The following is a 20,303-nucleotide window of genomic DNA, read 5'->3' on the forward strand; positions in this document are numbered from 1 at the left end:
AAAAAAAGCAACAACAAAACAAAAGGCAAAAACAAAACAAAAAGCCCTCGTTTGCTGAAGGCAGTCAGAATTGATTTCTGTTTCTAAAAAAAAAAAAAGAAGTCTGAAAGAATGAAATTATTAACTTTACAAATGATTTGAAATGGATAAATAAAATACTTTAATAGTAAATTCATACTACTAAGATACTATTAATAACTATTAAATTAATAACTTAAAATATTAGTGCAGTGTACATTATTCATGATACAGCTGTTTAAGAGAAATATCTATGTAATTCATCTGACACATAGTAGATATTCAGTAAACAGTAGCCATTTATTACTATTATTATATAATTCTATGATAATAATTCTATACTACTAATAATTATCTATCAGGAAAGGAATATATGCTGGATTGTATTTAAAGGGCACCCACTAGATTCAGCTCTGTCTTAGAGCTTTGAAAGAGCAGCTTATTGAAAGCACATTGTTTTCAGGCTCAGCAGAAATGTGGTGACTCACGCTGAGCACTGTCACTGTTTGAAAGCCATGTCATCAGTATCCTGTGTGGTGTGGGAGCTGAATGTGGGTGACTGGGGGCTGTGTGAGTAGGTGGCAGGAGAGGGTCTCAAGGCTTTTGCCCTCAGGCCCTTTGTTCTCCTCACTGCTCCCGCAGGTCCAATTTCCACGCAGCAGCCTTGAGAGCTGTCTGCCTAAGGCGGCTGGTAATGAGGCCACCTAGATGGGGACAGGAAGTGGACACTGTGGCAGTGGATGGTGGTTTTTTTTTTTTTTAACAGTGATAATGTTTGTAATTTCAAAGCTATTTTTTTTAAAAAAATTTATTTATTTATTTTTGGCTGTGTTGGGTCTTCGTTTCTGTGTGAGGGCTTTCTCTAGTTGTGGCAAGCAGGGGCCACTCTTCATCACGGTGCGCGGGCCTCTCACTATCGTGGCCTCTCTTGTTGTGGAGCACAGGCTCCAGACGCGCAGGCTCAGTAATTGTGGCTCACGGGCCTAGTTGCTCCGCAGCATGTGGGATCTTCCCAGACCAGGGCTCGAACCCGTGTCCCCTGCATTGGCAGGCAGATTCTCAACCACTGCGCCACCAGGGAAGCCCTGGATGGTGGATTTTAAGCTGGTTACCTCCCCTGGCTTTCTCGGTGAACTTTGAGTTCAAAAGCACAGAGATGGTGGCAGGAAGAACTGATGGAGCTATGCGGCAAAGGGCTCAGACTCACCACTCACAAGCTGTGTGACTACTTAACCTCTCTGAGCCTGAGTTTCCTCATGTGGAAATGGGAGAATAATTCCTGATCCTCAGTTTAAATGAGAAATGCCTGTCAGGTGCTTTGCTCAGTGCCTGGCCTAGAGTAAGGGCTCCGTTAGCATACACGGCGGGGTTCTGATGTCAAAATCTATTGAGTGTAACCCCTAAGACACTAATGCATCTTGTCTTCAGAGCTGGTCTTCAGTAAGCTCTATGCTATCCTAAAAATTAATTAGGTTGTTATGCCCCCCTCCTCTTCACTACAAAATTGTAAAAGGTTTTTTCCATTTGTCTAATGCAATGTATTTTAGAACTAAAATTTTCCCAGTAGGTGCAGCTATAAAGGAATAAGCTGTCTGACGACAAGACCCAGGCTTAGTTCAGGGAAATGGCCCTTGAGATGCAATCAGTGGGTATTACCAACAGCCATTTCAGCTTGATCTGTCTGATTGCTAGGAAAAAGAGATCCTAGCCATTTCTTTCTGGAGGCATTAAGTCGGTATTTTCCCGTTCTTATGATGAAGTTCATGCTGTGCAGCATTGGAAGTCCAGTGCCAGCTCATGTGTGATGTCACCCAGTGCCCACAGTCACTGACTGGCACCGTCCCAAACTCTGGTCATGCCGGATGTCCTGGGCAGCAGTGGCAAGGCCTTCCCTGAGGCTGACCTGTGGTGGGGTTCAGCAGGAGCCCCAGAGCAAAGACCCAGCATAGACTCCCTTTGGGAAGAAAGTTGGGAGTGAGGGGCCAGGAGTTTAAGGTCTCAGAATAAAGGCAGAATTGTACCAGTTGTGCAGTTTGAGTCTCCCTCTGTAGACACCTAGCCATGCTTCTCTGGGTGTGTGTGTGTGAGTGTGTGTGGGTGTGTGCGTGTGTGAGTGACAGTGCCTGTACGGGAGGTGTGATGAAGAGGGAGGGGGAGGCACAGGCGTCTATTTCCATCCAGTCTGCTTTCCAAAGGCTTTCCTGGGGGCGGGGGTGGGGAGGGGGAAGGAAGCCAGGAACACAGCTGCAAAGGGGCCCTGAGACATTGCTGGACGTGCCAGGTGTGTGGGAGCATTCGCACCAGTTTGGCCGTGGGCAGGTGAAGGATGGCTGACTGCAGATAGCAAGAGCTCCACATGGCAGGGGAGTGGGTGGCGGGGGCTGCCCAGAAGGCTGACCTTCCACTTGTTTCCTCATTCAGAACTGTTCATTCCGGGGCTTCCCTGGCGGCTCAGTGGTTAAGAATCCACCTGCCAATGCAGGGGGCACGGGTTCGAGCCCTGGTCCGGGAAGATCCCACATGCCACAGAGCAACTAAGCCTGTGCGGCACAACTACTGAGCCTGCGCTCTAGAGCTTGCGAGCCACAACTACTGAAGGCCGCGTGCCTAGAGCCCGTGCTCCGCAACAAGAGAAGCCACTGCCTTGAGAAGCCTGCGCACTGCAAGGAAGAGTAGCCCCCGCTCGCCACAACTAGAGAAAGCCCGTGTGCAACAAGGAAGACCCAACACAGCCAAACATAAACGAATAAATAAATAAATAAATTTATAAAAAAAAAAAGAACTGTTCATTCCTGAGACGCTCTGTGCCTGGTGCTGTTCCACTCAGGCCAGAAGCTCGTCCTCGCTGAGTTTGCAATCTATGGAGGAAAATAAACCTTTGGCAAGGAAACAAATTAATCCATTTCAGATAGTGGTAAGTGCTCTGAAGGAAATGGAGTTCTGTAATTAAGAATAACAAAGGACAGCTATTTTAAGTGGCTGTCGAGGTGACATTAGAGCAAAAGACCTGGAGGATGAGAAGAAACCACTCGGGAGTAGGTGAGGGTCAAGGGGAGTGGCCTGAAATGAGGTGAGTGGAGGCCTACAGCCTAGTAGATGCTCAAAGAACCAGTGAATGTGGGTGGAGAGGGCAGCAAGGACCAGCTCACTCTGCGTCTTGTAGGCCATGAAAAGAGTTAGGAATTCAAAGTGCGAAGTAAGCCTTCAAGGGATCTAAGCCGGGGTAGAACATTTCGAGTTCCAGTTTGGAGCGTTCTGTGCTTTTCTCTTTTATAGCTCATCTCACACTGTACTGGAATTGTTTGATGTCCCCTCATCCCACCTCCAGTAGCTTACCCATGGCTTAAGGGTCATTAAATGTTTATAATTCTCCACCATCAGCCCTGAATGCATACGGGCTCAACAATTGTTTGCTTAATAAATAAACTACAATGAATCTTCCAAGAAGGGAGTGCAGGTCTTTAGGTTTGGAGTGTAAGTATACTGTCTCCAAGAATGTCTGCTTTGAAGGAAATTGTTAGGGAGGAAAATCTTTTCCTCCAGCCGCTTAGATTCAGTGACTGGGGACCTGCAAATTTGACTGACATTAGATAGATTAACAGGCTTAAAAACACAGAATTTTTATTAATATTTACATGCATGGGACTTCACAGAAAAGAAGTGAAACTCAAAGAAGCAGTTAGACTTGGGAGCTTATATACGCTTCTTAACAAAGGAAAGAGAGTTTGAGCTTCAAGGGACAATAAATTGTAAGGAAGTGACTAGGAAATACATGGGGGAAACTAATGGAAGAGGAGGGCTATTTTAGTAAGCGTTGTTTCTGCAAAACTCATTGCTGTCTCTCTATCTTCGGTGATAAGGGTCACTCTCCTCTTCTGGTACAGGAGAGGGGGATACCTTCACAAAGAAAATATTATTTTCTGCTTATAGGCAGATAAGGGGAGGGCAGAGAACTCTTTCTGTGTTTATTGATTCTCAATTGCCTTCAGCTCAAATTCTTATCAAAATAATCCTTATGCTAAAGTGGCATGTTGTGGGGTAGCATACCCTGACCTCCTTCCAGATCTATTTGCACACGAAAGCTCTTAATTTTAAATAATCAGTTACAGCTAATTCAAAAAGATACATGCACCCCAGTGTTCATAGCAGCATTATTTACGATAGTCAAGATATGGGAACAACCTAAGTGCCCATCAATGGATGAATGGATAAAGAAGATGTGGTATATATAGAAAGAATATTACTCAGCCATAAAAAAGGCTGAACTCTTCCATCTTGCACAACATGGGTGGACCTTGTGGGTATTATGCTAAGTGAAATAAGTCAGACAAAGAAAGACAAATACTGTAAGATTTCACTCATGTGTGGAATATAAAGAAAATAAACAAACAAAATAAATGAATAAGCCAAGTCAAACAAAAACATGTAGATATGGAGAACAGAGTAGTGGTTACCAGAGGGGAAAAGTTGGAAGGTGGGGAAGGCAAAATAGGTAAAGGGTTTCAACTGTATGGTGATGGATGGAAACTAAATTTTTGGTGGTGAACATGCTGTAGTGTATACAGAAATAGAAATATAACATTGTACACGTGAAACTTATATAATGTTGCAAAGCAATGTCACCTTCATAAAAATAAATTAACAACAAATCAGTTATATTAGTTAATAGTCATACCCACTCCACTTCTGGGCCAGGGAATCTGAATCAGAGGTGGATATCTTGGTAAAGAGATACAGAGCAGAGAAGTATTCATAAAAAGCTGCCTAACCACTGATGGGATGTCATCTCCTCAAGAAAACTTGTTCTCTAATGTGGGAGCTCAGGTAAAGGACTCTGTGTTGTTCAGCTTGTCCTCCTCAAGGCCTTAGTAGAGTGGTTGGAGATAGAAGTCACTACATGTCTGTAAATTAAACTGTACGTAAACAGATTTCGTGGAAGGTTGTGAACCGTGAATGTAGCTGCTTTGTGGAATGCAAAGCCCACCAAGATGGAAAATGTAATTTCAGAACTGGCTGTGGGTGCTGGAGGCAAGATAGGGCTTTGCAGAAAGAGGCTGGGAGAAGGTGCCCTGGGTGACGTTTTTCGTCTCCTGGGTGATGTTTCTGTATCTGAAGAGGATGAAAAGGTAAACAGCACACAGTCTCATCCTTAAGGTTAATTCTGTTGGGAGACTGTATGCAGACTGCTAAAGTGCGGCATTTTCACATCCTGGTGAACTGATTGGCAGGTGCTATAGTAGATATAGTAATACGTGATGTACCTGAGGTATGTGGGAAGGAAGGCAGAATTCAGAGGGCAACAGGAATCACTAGAGGCTTGGGAAAATGCTGGAAGGAGAAAAGAGCTGTGAAGGGAGGGGACATTTGTTACCTGTGTTCCCTATGTGGAAGGAACATGTATTTGCCAGCTGTTGCAGATAAACAAAAGGAATTTAGAATTAAATTGGGTGTTTGGAAGAGCTCTCCAACTGTAAGTGTTCTGAGATGCTTTAATTCGATTACAAAGGGATGAAAATCGTTGCCTTTTCTGATTGGGAGTTTATGGAGTGCCTTCTATGTGCCAGGCACTGTGCTGAGTGCTCTATATTCATTTTATGTCATCATTACAGCTCTATGGGGGAGGTATTTTTATGCCCATTTTATGGATGTGCAGTCTGGTAGATGGCTTGGTTTGTCTAGTGCCGTACAGTGGGTAAGTGTCTGGCTTCAGTGCCTGTGCTTTTTCCTATACATCACACTCTCTTATTGGTGGTCCTAACAAAAAGGCTCAACAGTGGTCTTCTGGGGGTTCAGTTATTCCCCGTCTTATTTTTGTTGAGTTTCTTCTGAAGTCCTGGACCCAGTGGCACGTCCTTGTCTAAGGCCTGGGCTTAGGGTTCCCGTAAGGGTTAGCCTCGGGCTCAGAGGTACCCCTCTTGGTTATGGGGATATTCCTGTGCTTCCTCTGTAACCACAGTCTTATTAAATGCCAACTAAAGATACAAGGGTATAAATGAGAACCCACCTCTCTTCCCCATATTGATGGGGGCCAGTGTTTACCAGGTCGTGCAATCAAGCTCTGTAGACCTGCTCTCTCTTTCCTTAATTTTGTTAGTTTATCCTGGAAAGAAAGAGAGAACCAGATCATCTGAGGACCCATTGTAGGAACTGCTGTGAAGGGGAACCAAGGCTATTGCCTTGTGTACCTTAAAAGAGTTTCATGTTAAATCAGTTGTCAACATTTTAAAATCAGGAAGTTTCATGTAAAAATCCAAATTTCCATCTATTGAAAAACCAGAAGTTCTACCACTCTCTATTGCCTTGTATATGGCCCTCTTCATGCCTTACCTTACTGGCCCTCTTAAATATCTGAGTTTGCAGCCCCAAGGCTAGAACAAAGCTAATTGACCCAAAGACTAGTTCAGTGTAGGCACCAAGAAGGCCATCTGATCGTTGAAAGAATGAGATACGTCTGGCTTCCACCCGGGGAGTATTTATTTATTTATTTATTTAAACTGAAGTATAGTTGATTTAGAGTGTTGTGTTCATTACTGCTGTACAGCAAACTGATTCAATTATACATGTATATATATATCTACTTTTAAAATATTCTTTTCTATTATGGTTTTTCATAAGATATTGAATATAGTTCTCTGTGCTATACAGTAGGACTTTGTTGTTTACTCATTCTGTATCTACAGATGCCCAATAGGTACACGAAAAGATGTTCAACATCGCTAATTACTAGAGAAATGTAAATCAAAACTACAATGAGGTACCCACCTCACACCAGTGAGAATGGCCATCATTAAAACGTCCACAAAAAACCCCCAAATCTCTTACTTCAATAAATGTCTTGCAAAAAAAAAAAAAAAAAAAAAAATTGGAAACACAAGTTTGCAAACTAAAAAAAAAAAAAAAATTCTGTGAATAACAAATGCCGGAGCGGGTGTGGAGAAAAGGGAACCCTACTACACTGTTGGTGGGAATGTAAGTTGGTGTGGCCACTATGGAAAACAGTATGGAGGTTCCTCAGAAAACTAAAAATCGAATTACCATATGACCCAGCGATCCCATTCCTGGGCGTATATCCAGACAGAACTATAATTCAAAAAGACACATGCACCCCTATCTTCATAGCAGCACTATTCACAACAGCCAAGACATGAAAACAACCTAAGTGTCCATTGGCAGATGAATGGGGAGCTTTTAAATGGCCCTTGCCTGGGCACTACCTCAGGCTGATTGAATGAGAGTCTGAGGCTAGATAGGCATTACTAGAAAAGCTCCCAGGGTGGTTCTAATCTGCAGCCAAGTTAGGAACAATAAGTAGGGCTTGCCCATAAGTAGCACTCCAGACTCAGGTCTCTATGTCAGAGAAATGGGCTTATGAAGTCTTGCATCAAAGTTGCTGTTTTTACCTGTCTCCCAGCACCTCCGGGGTAGCCCCATTCACCTCATCCTGATTTACTCACGTGTAATTGGGCTCTTTTGACTTTTATGTTTGCACCTCCAGTGCTAAGACTTTATAGAATTCTGGAGAAAGAGAGAAGATGAGAAAGGAATAAAGAGTTATTTCAAAGTCTTCCTTTGAAATGCTCAAATATCAAGACTGTTTTATGGCAAATATTAAGATTCCTAGGAAACAGGAAACATTTAGAAGCTACTTACTCTTTTATGTTCACCCTTGCTTCAGAAATGAAACATAATGATAAAAAAATACAATAAACTGGACAGGTTTCTTTGAAGTCCTTTTCATCTGCTAAGGAGAAATTTCATTAGCAAACACTGGAGGACATTGGTCTCTGTGGTTATCTGGTGGCTGCTGTGGACAAAGCTCCAGCTTTTGTCCATTCCAACCCTCACTGCAGGGCTCTGGGCAAAGGCCATGTCCATCAGCGCTGTCTTCATCCAGGGCTACCCTGGCCAAGAGTGCAAATGGCAGAAAATGACATTTGCATCTGGGTACAAAGCATCACAAATGCTTGTCACTGTGGCTCCGCAGGGCCCCCTCCTCATCAGTCAGGCATGTGGGGTTTTGTGTCCTCATAGGCTGAGATCTTTGCTCTTCCAACGGCTAAAAGGCCCTAAGCCCTCTCGTGTACCTGACATTAAGGTCTCTGTCATAACATGGCCAGTCCCAGTTCACATTTCGAAAGTCAAAGCTTGCACTTGGAGACTTAACCTGCCATTTTTGCAGCTTCCAGTGGAAAATGACCTGGTTTTTCAGGGAGCAAGGGGGAATCTTGACCATTAGGCACTATCTTTTACTGTATTTAAAAATTATTTTAGAATTCAAGTTTTACTTTCTCCTTCTCTTTTGCTCCCTCTTTTTTTTTTTAACCCCCTTACAAAAATGATCAAGTTGATAAAATAAAATGGAAGGAAGGTATAAATAAGAAAACACTAGTTTTTCAGAGGATTTGGGTCCAACTTCCTTCCCACTTGTCTGGGGACCTGGATCCAGTTACTTAAATTATCAATTTTATTGCCTACAGAGTTAGGAACACAGTATCTGCTCAAGGTGAATACAAATAAGTCTTTCTTCAAGGTTTAATTACTTATTATATTTTGGGGGCTTATTTCTGCATGCTAGGAGCCCTTGGAAAGCCCCTTGAGATGTGTTCATGACCCCTTAGATCAGGGGGCCATGGAAGTCTTTGCTGAACTGGCAGTGACTTGACTCTACCCATCTATACTGGGTAGAGTCTATATAGCTATTGAGCTATTCATGTTTTATGAACAAAGTGTATTGGAATCTTGAAAAGATTTGGCCTTGGAGATCTTTGTAGGGCAAAGCGTGCTTCCTTACACCTCACTAGATGATGCAGAAATCCCTGAGCAGTGCTCTTCAACCAGGGGGTTATATCATTCAGGTTATATCAGAATCACTTGGGGCAACTTTTTCCAATGACACTAGCATTCCCTGAAGAATCCTCAGTTTGACCAATCCCTTGCCAAGAGCACTTTCCCCTCTTCTCTGCTCAAACATTCCATCCTTCCTTGACCTACCTTTCCAATTGCTCCAGCCTAAAGAGCTTGTCTTCTGTGCGCTTCTTATTCACTCATTGTCCAGATGATTTATTTGACAATCAATTAGCAATTGATGGCTAGCTTCTGTTTCAGTTGAATGCAATTTGTCTTGCTATTTAATATTTCACTTATCTCTGTCTAGTGGAAATAATACAGATCTGAGTTTTAGTTCTGGCTTGACTTCTAACTGTGTATCTTAGGCAAGATATTTAGACTTCTTGGGTTTCAGAGCCCAGTTGTTAAATTCTGCAATTCTCTTCTTTACCTCACCAGTCAAGCCTAGGTTCTTGCACAATTCGTGTTAATCAATTTTTTTTTTCTTTTTTGACAGAGTCATTGTGGTAGACGGTTTCTAACATGGTTCCCAATGATCCCTGCCTCTTGATAGTCACACCTTTATGTAATCCCCTGCCCTTGAGTGTGGGCAGGACCTAGTGAATAGAATTTGGCAAAAATGATGGGATGTCACTTCTGTGATTAGGATAGGAGGGACTGGGCCTGCTCTTTTGTTAGCATTCTTTTTCAGGCTCTTCTCGCATGCTTGCTCTGATGGAGAGGGCTACCTGGAAAGAATTGAGGGCGGTCTCTAGTCAAGAGTCAGCAAGTAACTGAGGCCTCAGTAAAATAGCCTTTGAGGAAGTGAACCTTACCAACATCCACTGAGTTATCTTGGAGGTGGATCCTCCTAGTTGAGCCTTGAGATGACGGCAGCCCCAACTCCTTCTGATTGCAGCCTTCTGAGAGACCCTGGGCTGACACCTTGATTGTAGCCCTATAACAAACCCTGAAGGACCTAGCTAAGACACACCTGCATTGCTGAGCCACACCTGCATTCCTGACTCACAGAAATGGTGAGATAATAAACATGGATTGTTTTAAGCCACTAAGTTTTGAGGTAATTTGTTATGTAGCAATAGATAACTAATATTATCTATGAGTTGTGTTGATGGATATGGTAGTCTGTCTACCTGAACGGGTCAGATTAAGCTAAATTATGCTGCAGTAACAAATAACCCCCCAAGCTCAGTGGCTCATATCTACAAAAGTTTATTCCTTGCTCACACTCTGTGTCCACTGAAGGTTGGTTGTAGCTGTGCTCAATATTTTCCTCCCTCCAAAACTCTCCATAACCTAGGCTGACAGAGCTGCTCCTTTTTGGAACATTGCCAATCATCATGGAAGAGGAAAAAGAGAGCAGGGCCAAGTATGTACTGACTTTTAAATCTGCCCCATGAAAACAACACATCATACTTCTGCTTAGTATTTCACTGGCCAAAGCAAGTCATGTGGTCACGTATGAGTTGAACAGGACCCAAAGTATAATCCTACCCCAGGGTGGAGCACTAAATAATCGTGAACAGGAACACAACGTATAATATACCATCAGAGAGAGGGGTAGCCACAGACTGCCATGATATACAGAAAAGAGAAGGAATAGCTCATATCCTCAGATGAATGAGAGTAGAGGCCCCAGAGCCTAAGAGAGGAGAGTACTATTAAAGAGCTCTCTTTTCCAGAGAAGGGTGGAAAATTAAGGGAATATGGGGTACTGAAGAAAGCTGAGGAGTTTTTAAGCATGTCCATAATCTTCATTGTCACATCTCTAACATCCCCCTAAAAGAGTCAACTCTTTGGCAAGTGCAGCTTTAAGACACGCCCCTCTGTCCCCACTCTTCTAACTGGATTGCCTTCCCTAAAGTCTCTAAGCTTCTTTTGTATAGAAATATAAGAACCTTCCTTGTCTATAATACTGTTCATAAAGTTAAACTGGGTTTTCAAACAACTGTCTTCCAGCAATCATTAATAGGAGAGGAAAATGTTGACATGTTACCTTGGGCAAGCTTGGCATTCTCTGGATTGCAGTCTTTTCAAAGTCCACTCTAATCTCCCCTTCCTGAGTAATAAGCGCAGTCCCTGTGGATGTCCTGCAAATGTTGGAGGAGCTCAAGGAATGCTTCCTAGCCCATCCATCTCAGAGGCTGCCAGTCTGGCTTTAGAGAGGCAGTTTGATGGGAAGAACAGAGACCTGAATGTCAATACATCTAGCTTGCAGAACAGGAGAAGTGGGGTCTGACTTAGCTGGTAAGCCAAGCCAATGTGATGAATGTACTGTTAAAACCAGAACCAGATTAAACTTCTGTTGATGTGCAGTGGAGAAATGTCAGGGCCAGAGAGCTTCTAAAAAGTAGAGGAGAAACTTGTTGAAAATCTTTCTTCTTATAAAATATACTTTTGCCCTCAGGCCCTGCCTCTTTGGATCATGCCAGATGGTATTCTGTTTCTCCTGAGGTTATAGTTTATGTCAAAAGAAATAGACTTCACTTTGATGAGTTCTGAAGGAGGCATAGAAGAGTCCCAGAATAGTCGTTTTTAAAGTGACCTTAGATGCCGTCTAAGCCAAACCCCTGTCCAGCACAGAAGTCACTTCTTCATGTCTCCATGATTTGGAGATTGGTGATCAGGGACAGGTTTTAAACTTCCTAAGAATTTTTTTAGGATTGATCCTATTCCAGTTTTCTTTCCATATTGCACCATGGTGAGTGTGAGGGGAAAGCAATGAAGTAGAAGTCTATAAGAAGAGCATGGAGACAATATCCTTCTTCCTAGTGACAAAGCAAGTTTTGCATTTGAGAAAAATTTTCCATTTTGCAACTGAAATGCCCTGAGGAAATGTTGAGAGAGGCCATAGTCTGAACCTCAGAAATCCTACCTCTGAAATAGACTACTATGAAACAGTTTTACCCCTTCTGGCACATTTTTTCCCCTCACACAAGGGTGACAATGGTGTTTCTGGATAGTAAATTGGTAGTACTTTTAAGCTGCTTGGATGAAGCTATTCTGCAATAGATTGTGTGCTTTATTGGATGGTCATCTTGTTAGTGTCTAAAGGTAATCTTTCATTTCATAGCAACTAATGTTCTCCTCCTCATCTGTGTTAGGTGCCATGCTACATACTGAGAATACATAGGTGACTAGATATATTCTCTGCCCTCAAAGATCTTGTCTAGCAAATGAGATAGACATAGGATAATATGATGTAATGCAGGTTAGGTGTTTTAATAAGTATATGTACAAAGCTCTATGGAAACAAAGGCAAGGCAAACCTGGTGGTGTGATGGAGCAGTGGATGAGGAGGGCTTCAGGTAAGATGCATCTTGAAGCATGAGCTTTTTAGATGTTCAAGGTGAGGTTCATAGGGAAGGACATGGACAGAGGCAGAGGTACAAACATGCAGAGAACATGTGGTAATCATTAATGCATTCTAGGTTCCTGGTAACACTGTGCTTCTTATTTTGTCCCTTTTACCTTGGTGGAGCCATGTGACTAGTTCAGGACAGTGAGTTGGAAACAAAAGTGAAATATCACTTCTGGGCCAAAGCTTTTAATAGCTTGTTTAAGACTGTCCAGAGCTCTTTTTTCCCTTTGGAACACAACCAGAAACATCAGACATGGTGAATGTTCTGTCAGTCTGGGTCCTTGACTGACCATGATGATCACAGCACTCCATCAACCCTTGATGTACATGTGACATGAGTAAGAAATATACCTGCTTTTTTCAAGTCACTGAGATTTTTGATTGTTACTTAGCATAACCTAGTCTATTTCTCTAATTCAATGCAAAATTAAGAAATAAGTATGGTGTGCCTGCAAAATAAGATACAAGATATCTGATGGGACTTGCTGGGAATGGAGAAAAATGAGATTGGAAATATGGGCCAGGACCAAATTATGAGAAACTTCGACACCATTTTTGTGAAGTTAACTAGAATCTATAGGCAATGAGCAGCCATTGAAGGATTCAAATTGCTCACTATTAAGTCATAGAGTTCATCTCTTGGGGCATCCTAGTCTGCTGCTTTAGTGCTAACCCTATACTTCCCGTAAGCTTAGGAGATCTGGATCCAGAAGAGTTAGAGGAGAAGACGGGATAGATGTGGCACAGGGAGTGTGGGCTAGGTGTGGCACTCCGTCTGCTGTGTTCCAGGTGTGCTATGCAAAAGAAACCAGAGGAAGATTGCTTGCTTTGTCCTGGGACAAGTATCTCTTCATCAGTGATTCCTCCTTATATCCTACTTTTCTTAGGCTAGACCTTTCAGGTCAAGAAGCTTGCTTTTAGTGTTAGTATTTTAAAAATTGAATTATTTGGTTTCATCTATTCTCGTGTTTCCTGTTCATTGGATCCAAAATTGGAACTATTTATTGCTGCTTTGGATGTTCTTTTTCTGCTCTACAGTTCCTTTTTTAGTCATGTTTCCCATTACACGTTGCCACCTCTCAGATTCTCCATGTAGCCTACTCACCAGCAAACCAGATCAGTCAGTGTTCCCTGAGATGTCGTTGCCTCTGTGACTTCATTTACATAGCCTGCTTGTACCCGAGTCCCCAGAGTGGGATGTTTGGTATCACTGAAATTCTACCCACCCTCTAGGACCCACCCACATGCCATTTTTTTGTGAAGCTTCCTATCGTTAGAGGGAATTAATCTCTGAATTTTCTGGGCTTCTCCTCTATTAGGACCCTAAGTTCACTGAGTTGTTATATTATGGGTATTGGTGGGCATGACCAGACCCAAAGATCAAGGGCAAGAATTTGTCTTGATTATCTTAGCAGTCCTCCTAGTACTTAGCAGTGTTGTGAACATATTGGCATTCATATTTTTAAAAATTGAAAACCTTGAAATTGAAAGCCTTTTAACTGAAAGCATAAAAAAATTAATGAAAAGCTTTGTCTAATTTCCCCTGCTTTATTCCTTCGGAGGCTGCCTGTAAAGCACATATTCTTCCCTACTACGTCTCCAACACCTCCCAATTTAGCACCAACACCAAATGTCCTTCCCTGAAAGATTATTTTCTTTCACATAGTGATAAAGATGTTTAGTCAGAACAGAGTGAACATCAGTTCCTTTGGAAGGAAGGCTCTGGACTGAAAGTCAGTAAACAGAAGATGAATGCCAATGGAAAGTAATCTCTCTTCCAGAGGCAGGGAGGGTGGAGAGCAGACAATGTAGAAATGAACGTGTGCCACCTGAGAGATTATAAACGTGTACCAAAGGAGACAGAATGATGTTTAACTTGGGGGGAAAGTGCAGCAAGCACAGGTAAAAAGAAACAATCTTAAATACAAATATTTAAGGATTTAAGGGACTTCCCTGGTGGTCCAGTGGTTAAGAATCCGTCTGTCAATGCAGGCGACATGGGTTCGAGCCCTGGTCCGGGAAGATCCCACATGCCGCGGAGCAACTGAACCTGCGCACCACAGCTACTGAGCCTGCGCTCTAGAGCCCGCGAGCCACAACTACTGAGCCTGCGTGCTGCAACTACTGAAGCCCGCACGCCTAGAGCCCATGCTCCGCAACAAGGGAAGCCACCTCAATGAGAAGCCCGCGCACCGCAATGAAGAGTAGCTCCCACTCAACCGCAACGAGACAAAGCCCGCGCACAGCAACAAAGACCCAACACTGCAAATAAATAAATTAATTAATTTAAAAAAAAAAGAAGTTAATGAAACTGAGAAAGTTTTACTGTTGAACAAGACTTGGTTGTGGGGGGTAGAGAGGGTGTTAATGGACAACAAAGTAGTCTGACATTTGAGCAATATGACAATTCAAAAGGCTGGTGCTATTGCGGGCCATATAGGAAAAGAAATGATTCAAAATTTGAAAGAAGGAGGGAGAGGGAAGTACTGGAATTTGGAATGTCATTTTGGTGTCTGATTCTCCATGGTCTTCTCACTATTTAACACTTTAGGGCTCCAGAGTTATCATTTAGTAATACTGACCAGCCCCTGTATTTTTAGGGCATTTAGACCAGAACCAGACTCTCTTCTCTTGCCAAGTCACAAATCAATTAATGGGTTAATTAATTAATTTTTTATAGTGAAAATTTTAGAACTCCAAGAGATAGGCAAAGGTCAGAAGAGGTTTTTCCAATCTTTTTAATTTGGATAGCAGTACATTATAAGTTGATCTTACTGGCACTAGTTTCTCAGCTCTCTGCTGATGAGATTTCTCTTCTTGAGCTATTTCAAAGAGCAGAACGGGAGACCTACTCTGTCTTAGGAGGAGTGATTGAGAGATTTGTCTACAGTAAATCTCCGTAGACACATCCTGGTCACTGCTTCTCTTTTGAGAGGTGACTTGACTCCCATTTCTATATCTGAGATGAGAAGTAGTGATTAAATCCACTTATGACTTTACTTGCTTGGGGGTATCAAAGGTGGGTTTTTTTTCTTTCTAATGGAGTCATTAGAAAGTAGCAAGAATACATAAATTCTCCTGCCAGGGCATGGTGTACAGACTGCAGAACATCTCATGCTTTTGTGCTCTCCCTTGTTATAACTTACATAAGTTATCTTTGGGAATAAAATGGTCTAAATCTTATTGTACCATATGATCCCTAAAGATAGGTTATCAAGTCATTCTATTCATAGATGAAAAAAAGCATGGTAGCGTGTAAATGACCAAGATATCTGTGGCTTGCTTCACAGAATTGTCCAAGGGTCCCTTTCCCAACCCCTCAACTAAATGTGGTGTCCTCCTTCCATGAAGAGGATAGCACCAACCAAACGTCAGCAGGACTTGAACTTTGAGCTGTTTTTCCAATAGAAGTGGCGCAAAGGAAAAGCTATTGTTTGTGTCTGGATAGATCACAGTTTGAGAGAAAGTATTACATTGGGAATATCCCCATCTTTGCAGAAGGATGGGCTAAAATCTTATTAGGGACTGTTTTTCTTCTAAAGCTTAGAATACTTTCATCACTGGAGATGGGTTTTGCAACAAGTGCCAACATGTGTCTGTAAAGTTTGAGTGGAAATATGGGCTGCTACTGAAGTTTTATTGTATAGAATTGCAAGGTATGTGTGAAAGGCAGAGCTACGGGAGGTGCTAGATTAATTTTCAAGTTGCATTTATCCCAAAGGAAAATGTTTTGATGCTGTTAATATGTGTGCCAGTTATTAGAGGAGATATTACTTCTTTTTTTCTTTTGAGATATTACTTCTTGAATTGCTTCCCAGTGAGCATTTGAGTAACAATTAAATACTTGATAAATGTAATAACCAGACACATATTATGCATTAACTATCCCAATGACCCAAAGCATCTGCTAAACAATAAATCTGTGGGAGAATAAATTAGTGGATACTTTAGATGGGGTGGTCAAGGACATTTAAACTGAGATTTCAATGACAGGAAATAGTCAATCATTTGGAGATGAAGCAATACCATTCTAGGTAAGGTAAGTAAGTGCAAAGACCTCAAAGTGGGAATGAGCTTGGCCTGTTAGAGGACCAAAAAGAAGGCTACTGAGGTTGGAGTGGAGAGGGCAGAATGGTAGGACATGAGGTTGGACAGGGGTACAGATCATGTAGTACTTGGTAAGTCAGGATAAGGAATTACGATTCCTTGCTTAGTATGGGAAGTAATGGGAAGCCATTAGTGTATTTTAAGGGGAAAAGCATTCTGGCTGGGGGTGACTTATGGATTAGAGGAAAGCAAGAGAAGATGAGGTGGGATAGGGGGTAGGCAAGAAGTAGGTTGGGGCAGCTGTCCAGGACTCGGGTGGTAGTAATGGGGATGGACGAGAGTGGATGGATTCAGGAGCAGCTGAGAAAAAGAGGGTGTGGTGAGAGAAGAAGCCAGGTGGGCAGGCAGGTGGGATAAGCCTCTAGGTCTAAGTAGGAAAACATTGCCTCCCCTACCGGAACTTTCATTTGCGTTCAGGCTGTAGAGACTCCAACCTCTGAAAAAACAGAGTCTTCGCAAGTCACTGAGGACCTGGCTCACCACTGACTTTTAATCTTTGGAGATATTTCCATAATCAGGAAGTTGCATTTTTTTCCACCCCTTTTTTCTTTCTTTCTAGTTAGGCTTCTTAGATATCAGGGGTGGGCAGTCGGTAGGAGGGGTTCTGAAGATGGTTGAATTTGCCCTGAGGAAAAGCCAAGACACTGCACACACAGCCACTTGTCTGGTCAGCCTCAGAGTTCGAAGGAGAGGCTTGGTGCTCATTGTGCTATGGGCCAGGGCTTTTACATACCTAATCCGTCATTCCATTCTCCTGAAAACACTGTGAGGTACATTTTAAAATTCCAGTTTTACAAAAGAAAAGGGTGTGGCTCAGATATGTTCTTCATGTTGTCCAAAGTCACCCAGCTTGTAAGTGGTAGAGCCAGGCCTGAAACCAGAACCTGGCTCTCTACCCTCTCCACGCCGCCGCTGAACTGGGGTTGGTCTCTTTGCCTTCTTTTCTTATTACCACACAGACTCCACCAAAGAACCCAGCATGAGAAAGGCCATGCTTTCTCTTTCTTTTATGTACTATATTTGCCTCCCCTCCACCACAGAGTACCTCGTAAGGTGCTCAGCAAACACGCCTGCCTGGAGGCAACACCGTCTTCTTGCTGCCACAAATGGGGCTGGGATACGAAGCACGGCGGTGCTGGGAGTGGATCGTGCCGCCGCTGTGGCTGCTAGGTGATGGGGAAGGACTCTTCTGTCTGTGCCTTGACTCGAAGGCATTTTCTGTTTCCTAGTCCCCTCCCTCTCTCCATCCCTCACCTCTTGCCCCTCGACTTCAGCTCAGGCCCCTGGGGAGCGTCTCTTGCCGCGGGGCTGACAGCACTTGGGGGCGCGGGGTCCCTGTTCTCCGCGCTCTGGCCCATCTGTGCGCAGAGCCTCGTTCCGGGGCGCCTGGAGCCCAGCGGGCATTGACGTCAAGCGGCGGCGAAGCGCTGCCTACAGACGGTTGACCCGGACCCTCCTCCACACCCCCTTCCTTCATCGCCCCCTCCTTCTTCCCTGCGCCCAGGCTCAGGCTCGCTATAAAAGGCGGGAGCGCGGGTTGCCCCCGTAGCGCCGGATTTCAGCACCATGGAGAGCCCCCGCCTGCGGCTGCTGCCCCTCGTTGCCGCCCTGCTGTTTCTGCTACCTCTGCTGGGCACCCTAGCCCAGGAGGACGCCGAGCTCCAGCCGCGAGCCCTGGACATCTACTCCGCCGTGGAGGATGCCTCCCACGAGAAGCAGCTGGTCTGTATCCCCCCCCCCGCCCCAGACTCCCCTGGGCTGCCGCGAGGTTCCTTCCTTTGTGCGCGTCCTTCCTCTCTCCCTGCCTCCCCACCCCCATTCCTAAGTCAGGGCCCGGGGAGGTGGGCACAGATTCCCGGCTCCCGCTGTTACCCACGGGCTCCGGACAGTCTGTAGAGCGAATCCCTGATCCCGGCCCCTCGGAGCAACAGGAGTCTCCGAGGCTCCTGGACCTGCGGTCAGTTCGTGGGACAGCGCTCGCTGAGTTTCCACCCCTTGAACATCCGTCTTTGTGGAGTGCAGGGGAGGGGTGTGTGTGGTTCTGGGGTTCCTTATAACTAGGGCTGGAAGAGCGCACCGGGGCTGGGCGCACAGCCAAGGCGGCAACTGGGGGCTCTGCGGGCGCTGTGTTGCAGATCGAAGCGCTGCAGGAAGTTCTGAAGAAGCTCAAGAGTAAACGTATTCCGATTTATGAGAAGAAGTATGGCCAAGTCCCCATGGTAAGGCTTTGGGGTCACCCCTCCCCATGCTTTTCCAAGAGGAAATACACCACCTGGAGTCTTTTACACAACCTTCTCTCCAGGGTGTGGCTAATAATTCAGATAATGGGTTTGCAGCATTCTGCGGGCTCCCCTTTGTTTCCACCGTCAGCCCTTGCCCCTTAGTCTCTAAGGTTAAAGAGTAGATCGGCCGTTTCGGAGGGTTGAACAGCTTGTACCAGGAATCAGCCCTTGGGTTTCCGTGGAAAGCAGTATTTCCTAAAAATGTGCTTTTTTCACCTCACGAAGAATTCTCTGAGTTGGAAGAGCCCTTAAATCCAGTCAGTGCTTGTTCCCCTAATTTTCTTCCTGCCTTCCAGACCACTGCCAGCTTGTTAACAATCTAAGTTCTAGGGTCAAAAATCTTGATTCAGGTCTGGTCACCTTCCTTGAAGAACACACACACACACACACACACACACACACACACTTTAATCTTTCTTCTTGGGGTGAGGAGGTGAACATAGGTAGCAGGGGTTGTGAGAATATATAGGTCTATTGCTTATCTCTTAGATAAAGAGGTCTTGTTGATGTTTTTTTTCTTTTGGATGAGCAATTAAAGGAGCTAGGAAATGTAACTTCCCCACAAAAGGTAGAAGAAAGTAAGAGGGGTTCAATAATTTAAATTTCTTTCTTTTTATGTTCTCTCACTGAAATTATAAGCACAAGGCTCTCCTCGTTTCAGGCCTGACTATACTTAGACCCATGGTGATGGTGGTAGGGTTCATCTGTCTCTCCCATGAGGCAGACTTTGTGTTGATGGGGAGACGTGCCTGTTGGGAGCATGGGCATGCTTGTGCAGGATGACGACACATTGTGTTGTTCGCAGTGTGACGCGGGAGAGCAGTGCGCTGTGCGAAAAGGAGCTAGGATCGGGAAGCTGTGCGACTGTCCCAGAGGAACCTCCTGCAATTCCTTCCTCCTGAAGTGCTTATGAGGCGTCCACCCTTCTCCATAAGTCCCCCTGCCCCCACTTTCCCCAGAGGACCATACCTTCATCCCCGGAGTTTGGCTTTAGCAACAAAGTTTGCATCTCCCTCTGAGGAAAAGGGGGCTCTTTTCCTGCTGTTTCCAAATAAAAGAACACATTAGGTGTTACTGTGTGAAGGGTAATGCCTTGTATGGTGTTGATACGTGTGCAAAGTATTCTATTCTTATTTTATCTGTCTGACAAGCTTTTCAAAGCTTTTTCAAATAAAAAGCTTTTACTTTTTATTTAAGTAAAGAAGGAGAACTTCACTTTGAAAATTGTATTTTTGTAGGTGGCATGACAGGATGAAAATTAGATCAGGTAAATCTGGTAGATGACATCACAACCTGGAAAATAAATCACCCCAAGCATCACAAATTGAAGCATGTACAAATTATACATAATAAAGCGTTTTTCATAATTGCTCATAGTGCTTTGTTGTTTCTGCATAAGTAATTTCAACAGGAATGGCGGCATTAATCATGCTGTTGTTTTCAAGGAGAAATATTTTTAAAATAGCAGTCTATTGGGAAAACGGCACCGCGGCTCCAAGGAGTTTTCATCATTAATTTGGAGTTTGCCACGCAAGCTTTTGTACACAATTTTCCTTTGATTGCAGTGGTGTGGTGTGTGTGTGTGTGTGTGTGTATGAGAGAGAGAGAGAGAGAGAGAGAGAGAGAGAGAGAGAGAGGGAGAGAGAGATGAAATAAAATGAAGATGGTTGGAGTTGAGTTGATATATT

General features: G+C 43.8%; 1 protein-coding gene across 1 annotated transcript in view; it reads left to right on the forward strand.

The window, feature by feature from the left end:
- The window catches only part of CARTPT (CART prepropeptide), a 48,925-nt gene extending 28,970 nt beyond the window's left edge, over positions 1 to 19,955 (forward strand). The window contains exons 2-4 of the mRNA XM_007175950.2: positions 17,838 to 18,055; positions 18,469 to 18,552; positions 19,421 to 19,955. Coding sequence (XP_007176012.2) covers positions 17,900 to 18,055; positions 18,469 to 18,552; positions 19,421 to 19,528 — 348 coding nt within the window. The 5' untranslated portion in view covers positions 17,838 to 17,899 and the 3' untranslated portion in view covers positions 19,529 to 19,955. The remainder of the gene's footprint in view (positions 1 to 17,837; positions 18,056 to 18,468; positions 18,553 to 19,420) is intronic.
- Positions 19,956 to 20,303: the final 348 nt, after the last annotated feature.

Source organism: Balaenoptera acutorostrata, chromosome 2, assembly GCF_949987535.1.
Source record: "Balaenoptera acutorostrata chromosome 2, mBalAcu1.1, whole genome shotgun sequence".
NCBI classification, from domain to species: Eukaryota; Metazoa; Chordata; class Mammalia; order Artiodactyla; family Balaenopteridae; genus Balaenoptera; species Balaenoptera acutorostrata.